The sequence below is a fragment of the Charadrius vociferus genome, unplaced genomic scaffold (assembly GCF_000708025.1).
Source record: "Charadrius vociferus isolate BGI_N301 unplaced genomic scaffold, ASM70802v2 scaffold932, whole genome shotgun sequence".
NCBI classification, from domain to species: domain Eukaryota; kingdom Metazoa; phylum Chordata; class Aves; order Charadriiformes; family Charadriidae; genus Charadrius; species Charadrius vociferus.
In genome coordinates, this window is record NW_009647299.1 from 133,601 (window position 1) to 142,881 (window position 9,281).

A 9,281-nucleotide genomic window follows, 5' to 3' on the forward strand; every position below is an offset into this window, starting at 1 on the left:
AGGCCCGCCCCTGCCTCCCAAAATCCCGCCCCTGCCTCCCCAAATGCCATCCCTGCCTCCCAAAATCCCATCCCTGCCTCCCAAAATGCCATCCGAGGGGGCAAACGCAGCCCCGAGCCGCCCCGGGAGGACAGCGAGCGACAGCAGCCAAGCAAGGAAACCGTGTGGGACTGAGAGATTCTGCAAGAATTTGCCTTGTTTTGGTGCCTAAACCATCATTCCCTTTACTCTTCCAAATCCTTCGTAATATTCCACTTAATTGCCGTTGTCTGCAGCAACAGGCTTTCCTAGAAGAGCCGGGGAGGTAATGACTGCCTTCAACACAAATCCTTGCTCTTCGCTTTAATTAAACCACTTCCAGCCTGCGCTCTGGTTCCCAGGTGTGACTTTGCATAGCTCTTTTCGGGAGTCAAAGGCAGACTCCCTGCCCGGCCCCCCTCCACGGGACCCGGCACACGTGTGCCGATTCACACCCGCAGCCTTCAGCAAGCAAATCTCCGTACCTCTGCCGTGCTCGTAACAGAATTTATTGATTATTTGGCCAATACCGGCACGACCCCGGCGGCGTTACGGGCTGGGGGGGCGCCTCTGCATTGCCATGGGGCTTCGTTGCTTCTGGACGGGGCGAGCGTGGGTGCAGTTTTCCCTACGAAACTCCACCGTTTCCAGCAGCCGGGAGGTTCCCACGTCTCCACTCCCGAGGCGAGAGCACCCCCTTGCTACCACCCCGCCGCCGTCTCCCTCCCAGCAGCCCGTCCAAGGATCGGCTTCCCCGAGGCGCTGCGGGTGCCGCTGACTCACCCCGTTGGCAATGAGCAGCGACGAGGAGCGCTCGCAGGAGATGCGCGTTGGGAGCGCTGGCTGCTTCTGATTGCAACGAGAAAACAAAACACAACAAAAAAACCCACCCCAAACCCCCCAAAACAACAAAACCGATACAAAACAAACCAAAAAAACCCCTTCTGCTCAGGTTCTTTCCAGTCCCCAGCCAGAGAAGACGGCGGTTGGAAACACATCAACAGAAACACGCTACGAGATGCAGCAGATACCCTTAAGCCGCTCATTTTTGGATCGAGTTCCCGTACTTATCGCTCACGTAGCCGATTTCGAGAACCCTTCTGATTTAGCTGCCTGGGGTTTCATCTCTCCGCCTCGCGCTATCGTTTTATCTGCCATATAACACGACCAAGGCGGGCAGCCCTTGCGGCTCGAGGACGCGGCTGGGCGGAATCCAGTTGGCAGATCGATTTTGGGTGGGAGGAAGGGGATATCTTCTCTTGTAACCCGGGTCCAGCTCTTCCCGGGCACAAGCGAAGAGGTCCCCAGCCCTCCCGCCTTCCCGACGTCCTAAATCACGACCCGGCCTCAGCACGGGGGTGGAAGCTCCACGGTGGGGGTTCACCTAAGATCAAAGGGAAAAGTCTATTTTAGAACAATTTTCCAACGGAATGATCTCAGCAGAGTGAAGGAGGGGGTGGGAGGGAGCTGGGAGGAAAGCGGGTGAATTCCCCTTCGCGGAACGTCTCAGAGCCAGCAATGACGTGGAAACGGCTGGTTAAATGTAAGGGGGTGGAACAAAAGTGATCGAAATACCACTTCACAGGGAGCTTTTGAACCCTGAGCCTGACGAGGAGATTCAAAAGAAGAGCCATCATTTCGAGCATCTTTTTAATAACTATTTTATAAGTCTCGTAGTACTATTTAATGTAATTTGAAGTTATTTGGGAAAGGGGATTCACTTGCCGTCTTTGAAAGCCGTGCTCACTAATTCCTCAGTTTCCCCTGCCATGAGGGAGACAATCTTTTGGCGGGTAAGATTCCAGAAAATCCCACCACAAGACACCTTCCGCGCAGCTCATCTCTGCGAGCCCACGACCATTTAGATCTCTTTTCCGACGGGAACGGAAAGAGCCGGGCTGATAAATAAAACCACCTTCAGCCCCAGCTTTCCCCAGCCCCAAACACCACCCGCGTGTCCAGTCCCAGAACCGGTGGCCTCGGAAAAGCCCCTATTTATGCTGCCGTTTACTGTGCAACGTGTTAAAACCCTCCGCTTGATCCCTGGAAAAGCTTCAGCGCAAAGGAGCCTTCCTCGGAGGAGCGAGCCCTTGGCTCGCCTAAGGAAAACCGGCTCCCAGGGTCTTGGGAGAATCGTGTTGCGTCCTGCTCCTGCGCGCAGACCTCAGCACCTCGTCCCATTCAATTCTAATTTCATGACTCAGAGCGGCAGGCTTTGGTAAGAGGGGGGAGCTCCCTCGCTCCGTTACTTTCTTGCCTGCAAACAATGCATTTTTCAGCGCCTCGCCGTAGCCTAGGTGTGTTTGACAAGGCAAGTTGCTGCAAGGCACGTCAAGTTCTGAATTCCCGTGCCAAGTTTTCCAAGCAGATAAAAGAGGAGGCTCCCGAGCTCTCCCATCACAGGGGTTTCTGTCTCCGTTGCCCTCTGCTCTTTTCCTGCCGCGCAGCTTTTATTCACCAGCCTTTTTTCCACCCCCCCACCCTCCTGCTCTTTTCATTTCCAACTGAACAAGCCACCATGAGTCGGATCTCTTTCAGATCATCTACTGGAGGGGGCATGAGGGGCTTTAGCTCAGGTTCTGCTATCGTAGGAGGTGGCAGTGGTACCAGAAGCAGTTTTAGCTCCGTCTCTGTCTCCAGAGTTGGAGGAGGAAGATCCGGAGGCGGAGGAGGCTTCGGAGCTGGTGGTGGCTTTGGCAGCAGAAGTCTCTATAACCTAGGTGGAAGCAAAAGAATTTCCTACAGCTCAGTCGGTGGAGGTCTACGGAGCGGAGCCGGTGGTGGATACGGCTTTGGTGGAGGAGCTGGCTTTGGTCTTTGCTATGGTGGTGGAGCAGGCACCGGTTTTGGCTTAGGAGGAGCTGGTGGTGGTGGCGGCTATGGGCTGGGCAGCGGATTTGGGGTGGGAGGTCTCGGTGGATTAGGTAGTCGAGGTGGCCCTGGGTTCCCTGTTTGCCCACCTGGTGGCATCCACGAAGTGACTGTCAACCAGAGCCTCCTGGCACCCCTCAAGCTGGATATCGACCCAGAAATCCAGAAGGTGCGAACACAGGAGCGGGAGCAGATCAAGACCCTCAACAACAAATTTGCCTCCTTCATCGACAAGGTGAGAATTTGGTCTTAAACACGGAGCCATGCATTTTAAAACAGTTGCCTCGGGAAAGAGCACCAGGAAGAAACCTCCTTTGGATTTAGGGGCTTGCCTGAACTAATCCCAGACGACACACAGCGTGGGTTTGGCTGAAAACTAAGAACCGTCTGATGTTGCCTCTTTGCAAGGATGAGCTTTTCAGTGCCTTATTTTATAGAGAAAGTAAATCCCCCTCTCCTCCCTGTAAAAACCATCCTGGGGGGCTGGATGGATCTTCTGCCGGTTGTAAAATGGCACAGCTCTACACAACTCAATGGGATGACACCAGTTTAAACCAGGAAGGTGGGCTGAGCCTCTAGAGGGGGGAGAAAGTTGCAAACACGGGTGTTTGGCCTTCTTAACAGCTCTTGGAAAAACCTCACTAACCCTCTTAGTTGCTTTCGATACTTTTGAGAATCCGGTGCCCTAAATTAGGAAGATCCAAATAATTCCCCCCTGACACCTTCCCAGCCTCTCCTGACCTTTTCTTTTTGCCGTGAAGGATCCCCCATTTTCCTGGCAGCTCGGTGGGGTGGTTTTTTTTCGCGTGTGCTTTGTTCACCGGGGCTTCAGCACGTGCCTGTTTTTCTTTCTCTCCAGGTGCGCTTTTTGGAGCAGCAGAACAAAGTGCTGGAGACCAAGTGGAGCCTCCTGCAAGAGCAAGGTCACACAGTCACCAGAAAGTCCCTCGAGCCCCTTTTCGAAGCCTACATCAACAACCTCAGGCGGCAGCTCGACAGTCTTATGGGAGAGAGGGGACGGTTGGACTCGGAACTGAGGAACATGCAGGACATGGTGGAAGACTTTAAGAACAAGTAAGAAATCGCGCTCTGTAGCGTAGATGATCGGGAAAATCGGGGCAGGGGCTTTGCGTCGGCTGCTGCACACCCGGTGTTTGCACCGGGTTCCCCTTCCCGGTTTGCAAAACGAACGTATAAAAGCAAAATTTGGTCTCGGAATTCTCTCTAGTTCGATCAGAGTTCTTACACGCAGGGTCAGCGTTTAGCACAGAATTCACGCGCCCGCGGGAAGCTGCTCCGGCGTAACGGAGGTGACAGCCTGATCCCTCGAGTCTCCCGAAATAATACACCTGGAGACAGAAAAACACATAACCGATGAATATAACGGACAGGCAAACAGGGAACGAAACACCGCCGCACGCTGCCAGCTCCCCAAATCCCCCATTTCTCTTCGTGCCAAGGAGACTCCAACCTCCCCAGAGGGCCCCTCGCCCAGCTCTGAGCGCACGAAGGATGCTCAGCGCCTTTCTCTGGCCCTCGGCAAAGACAAGGCTGTCCTGGGGGAGGGAATTAATCCCACCCCGAGAGAAGGCATCCAGCAGAGGTGGGATGGATCCTTTTCAGGACACGCCAGTCGGCGGCTGCGGACTACAAGGGACATTTAGGTGGTTTTTCTGGGCGAGGCCGAGCATTTTTAGTTGGCTGTAGTCTGGCGAGAGCAATCTCCGCCTTATCCAACCAGATCTGGCCAAATGCAAATTTGAGAAAAAACACCCTGGAGGCCTGAAATGTTTATATTAGATAGTTGAGCATGTGAAGAGACAGGGGTTTTTTTGGGGGGGGTGTTTGTGGGGGGACGGTGGGACGGCCCTTAGAGCTGACGGGACGGACTGACAGCTCCCGCGTGCCGTACGTGGGAGCATTTCAGGTCTTGATATGTATGAGAGGCTTTTAGAAATACCGATCGGGCCAAAAATGACACGTGATATTGTCTGGATTTTGGAGCTACTGCTCGGGAAAGAGAAAGTTGGTTTTTTTCCCCCCAAATTTTGAGTTGGTTTCAAGTTGGTTCCCAGTGCACTGGCCGATTTCCACTTCTCCCTGTGTCCACTCGGAGATCCATCTGCAGGGACGGCTCTGCCAGTATCACTCAGAGGACTGGCACGGACCTGCCTTTAAAATCCAGGTCTTTGCCTCAAGAGCCTACATGTTTTGTCTACTTTCTAGCTAAGCCCTGCCCTGGTTTATCTGATGAGAGGATGTTGCTCAGAGCCATAAAAAGTTCCACAGAAACATAGTCTGAGGCATAACGATCTGCTCTTGCACAACCCCGGCTAAAGAATCATAGATTTTTTTTTTTTTAATTTTTTTATTTATTTTTTAATTAAATGCTGCAGCGGGTTGTTCACAGCCATTAGCATTATTATAATATCAAATATCAAATAGGTACATTATTATATATTTGTAGGCATTGCAACGCAGCTTTGTGGAAAACCTTTTGCACAACTTTGCTTTGGGCAAAGGTCACCAAGAACTCCTGCTCCCGACCCAAACGGGCTCTGATCCTGCACGCATTTATGCATAAGCTTGGCTATAAGGGCAGTGATTAAAATCCATTAATTTTAGCCGGGACTATTCACAGCAGGGTCAGTAATCATTTGCTCTGCATCTGCTCTGGACTGTGAAGAGGTGGGCGTAAGGAATATACCCGTGAGCCACAACAGATGATTTGGGACTGGAGTGGTCCCATCTTTACTCCCCACGTTGGCTTTTCTCTTCATTTCCACCAAAACCCCTCTCGCTCGTTTATCCTAACAGATACGAAGATGAGATCAACCGGCGCACTGGTGCAGAGAACGAGTTCGTGGTCCTCAAGAAGGTGAGTGAACTGGGAGTTATGGGAAGGACAGTGAAATTACCCTGGCATGCCCCAAGTTCCAGCAAAGCTGATGGGAACTGGAGTCCTCCAGCCCCACGGTCGGGTCAGGCTACGATGTCGGTACATCTAGGAGTGGGCATGGGCCGGGTCTGCCTGAGGCCAGGACGGAGCTGATGGAGCTGCCCCGTTCTCTGGAGATGGCTCCTCTGGTTGCAGTTGGAAGCCATCTGGTCTCTTGTACCTCAGTTCAGCTCTGCCTCGGGTCACATCCCCGGGAGCCGGAGCTTCGCCTTCTGCCCAAGAACCTGGTTCTGGCTCATGGAAAATGTCCAACATTACGTTAGAAACACCAAAACCCCGTGATCGTAGCAATATAAAAACAAACCTAAAGAGTAACAGACCTGGAAGCAGAGAGATGATCCCACTGGTGCCCTGAAGCCCCTTCAGTTTGTGGTTTCACGTGGTTTTCTTCTCTTTAGGATGTGGACGGTGCTTATATGAACAAGGTTGAGCTGCAGGCCAAAGCAGACGCACTGGCAGATGAAATCAACTTCCTGAGAGCTCTCTACGAAGCGGTAAGCCGTCGGTCATCCCCGCGATAGCGTCCTCCACAGCTCCCTGCCGTACGGCTCGCCGTGTCCCGCAGCTCCGGCCACCGTGCTCAGTGCTGTACAGCAGTAAAAGAGAAGGTGGTCACGGCCTTTTTGATGTTATAATGCAGGCGTAAGATAGAAAAAGGGCAGATAGGTAGAAACAGAGCAGGGAAAAACACACCTGCATGGCTTGGCAGAGAGGGCTCCCAGGCCACCTCCTGTCTGCGTGGCTCCCACCCCAGATACCAGACCAGTAACTCAATTTTTTTGCATCTCCTGCAGGAATTGTCCCAGATGCAGCAGCAAGTGTCTGACACCTCCGTGGTGCTGTCCATGGACAACAACCGAAGCCTGGACCTGAACAGCATCATCGCAGAGGTCAAAGCGCAGTACGAGGATATCGCCAACCGGAGCCGGGCGGAGGCTGAGGCTTGGTACCAAAACAAGGTGGGTAACCAGAATGACAGACTGATTGGGGGTCTTATTAATACATACAAATACTTGGAGGGAGGGTGCCAGGGGGATGGGAACGGTCTTTTTTCAGTGGTGCCCAGTGACAGGACGAGGGGTAACGGGCACAAACTCAAACATAGGAAGTTCCATCTTAACATGAGAAGGAACTTCTTTACTTTGAGGGTAGTGGAGCACTGGCACAGGCTGCCCAGAGAGGTGGGGGAGTCTCCCCCTCTGGAGCCATCCCAAACCCGCCTGGACGCCGTCCTGTGCCACTGCTGGAGGTGCCCCTGCTCTGGTGGGGGGTGGACTGGGGGAGCTCCAGAGGGACCTTCCAACCCTGACCATTCTGGGATTCTGTGATTTTGGTGACTCATGGGGCATCACACCAGCGGACGGGAGGCAGGACTAAAGAAGGAAGGGTCACAGAATTACGCCAGAGATGGATTTACCCTTCTGTGCGTGTTGCAATAGGCTCCTGCGTTCAGATCCCCAACTGGGCACTTTTGGACCACTACACTTGACCAGTCTTACATTCCTTGTGGTGAAACCAAGGGACAAGATGCTTCAATGCCTTAACCCTGAGCTCACAAAGAGTCACCGGTAGACCTGGCCTTAAACACAGAGCACTCCCCTTTCCCTTCCAGGTTCTTAATCATAGGTGACAGCCCACAGGTGCTCTATGCAATGCAATAGCTGCCTTCTCAGCATATATCGATAACTTAGGGCAAATGCTGTCATTCCACGGGCGGGTTGCTCGGAGGATTGTTGTCCCCCACCCCTTAACCTGCATCCAGACCTGTGCTTTGTGCCCTGAAGTCCCCTCACCCTTCTCCTCACCCCACGGTGACCAACCAGCGCTCTCCTCCTTTCTGCATATCAGTACGAGGAACTCCAGGTCTCGGCCGGGCGGCACGGCGACGACCTGCGCAACACCAAGATAGAAATTTCAGAGATCAACCGGATGGTCCAGAGGCTGCGGAATGAGATCGAGAGCGTGAAGAAACAGGTAGGGGGATGATGCTCCTGCAGAGCAGCTGCTGCACGGTGGAGGGACGGCGGGAGGTGACGGTGGCCAGGCACGGCACGAAGAGCCGGGTCCCGGCACCTGAGCTGTGCCGGAAGGCCAGACCTTCCCCTGCATTACAGAGGACATGGCCACCTCCGTCTCTGCCCACCAGAGAAGGTGCCTCAGCGCAAGGATGTGCTGCGATAGCTGCTTTCTTGCTGGGGAAGCAAGTTGTGAGCTACTAAGCCGCTCCAACAAAGGCGGGAAGCAAAGCAGAGAGATGTAGATGTCTCTCCTTTTCTTGGGTGACAGGAATACGGCTGCAGGTCCCCAGTTGCCCACCCTGTGGCACCTTCCCAACAGCCCATCAGGAGCTCTCGGTGCTACGCTGGGAGCCACCAGCCAGTATCTGCACTACCATAGCAATACTCAGAGGAGCAGTTTGGGGTAGCCCAAGTTAAACAACTACCTGTTTCTCCTGCTTTTAGTGTGCCAACCTCCAAGCAGCCATCGCGGAGGCGGAGGAGCGCGGGGAGATGGCCCTCAAGGATGCCAAGGCCAAACTGTCTGAGCTGGAAGATGCTCTGCAGAAGGCTAAGGCCGACCTGGCCCGGCAGCTCCGGGAGTACCAGGAGCTAATGAACGTCAAGCTGGCCCTGGACATCGAGATCGCGACCTACAGGAAGCTGCTGGAGGGAGAGGAGAGCAGGTGAGAACAAGCACATGGACCTGTTGCATGCTGCTCTTCAGAGCAGGGCGCATCGCAAGAGAAGGTTTAGATTGGATATTAGGAAAAATTTCTTCCCTGAAAGTCTTGTTAAGTATTGGAACAGGCTGCCCACGGAAATGGTGGAGTTGCCATCCCTGGAGGTATTTAAAAGATGGGTAGACGTGGTGCTGAGGGACATGGTTTAGTGTTGGAGTTGGCAGTGTTGGGTTGATGGTTGGACTTGATGATCTTCAAGGTCCCTTCCAACCTAATCAAGTCTATGACTCTATCTCCTTGGGCTCCAAGAGACAGCTCACCTCAATGGGCTGGAGCACCAAATAGGTGAAGATATAAAAAAGCACCAAGAGGTAAAACAAGGGCAGAGAGAGGGATACTTTAAGTTGAGAGCTTTCTAGGAAAAGATGAGTTTCTCCAGCTCCTGGAACCTGATGCACTAAGAAAAATGAACAATATCACCTTTCACCTGTCATGCAGACATACCCCACCAGAGGATAGTCCCTACCAAAGGTCATGAAAGTCTAATTAGATGGTCCGGGGACTAATGTTGTATCTTCTCTGTGCTTTGACATTATCACTTACTTTCCCCTTTCCCAACAGGCTCGCCGGAGAGGGAGTCGGAGCCGTGAGCGTCTGTAAGTATCTTTCCCACCCCGTTCCACCTCTGCTGGCTCCCCGTTGCCGCAGGGGTGGTGGTGCCGGTGCCCCCGCCTCGGGGCAGCCGGCAGGACC

General features: G+C 53.4%; 1 protein-coding gene across 1 annotated transcript in view; it reads left to right on the plus strand.

The window, feature by feature from the left end:
- LOC104281989 (keratin, type II cytoskeletal 5-like) overlaps positions 1-9,281 on the plus strand; it is a 17,867-nt gene that overhangs the window by 8,286 nt on the left and 300 nt on the right. The window contains exons 9-16 of the mRNA XM_009880054.1: positions 2,793-3,124; positions 3,749-3,963; positions 5,707-5,767; positions 6,247-6,342; positions 6,643-6,807; positions 7,697-7,822; positions 8,311-8,531; positions 9,150-9,184. Coding sequence (XP_009878356.1) covers positions 2,793-3,124; positions 3,749-3,963; positions 5,707-5,767; positions 6,247-6,342; positions 6,643-6,807; positions 7,697-7,822; positions 8,311-8,531; positions 9,150-9,184 — 1,251 coding nt within the window. The remainder of the gene's footprint in view (positions 1-2,792; positions 3,125-3,748; positions 3,964-5,706; positions 5,768-6,246; positions 6,343-6,642; positions 6,808-7,696; positions 7,823-8,310; positions 8,532-9,149; positions 9,185-9,281) is intronic.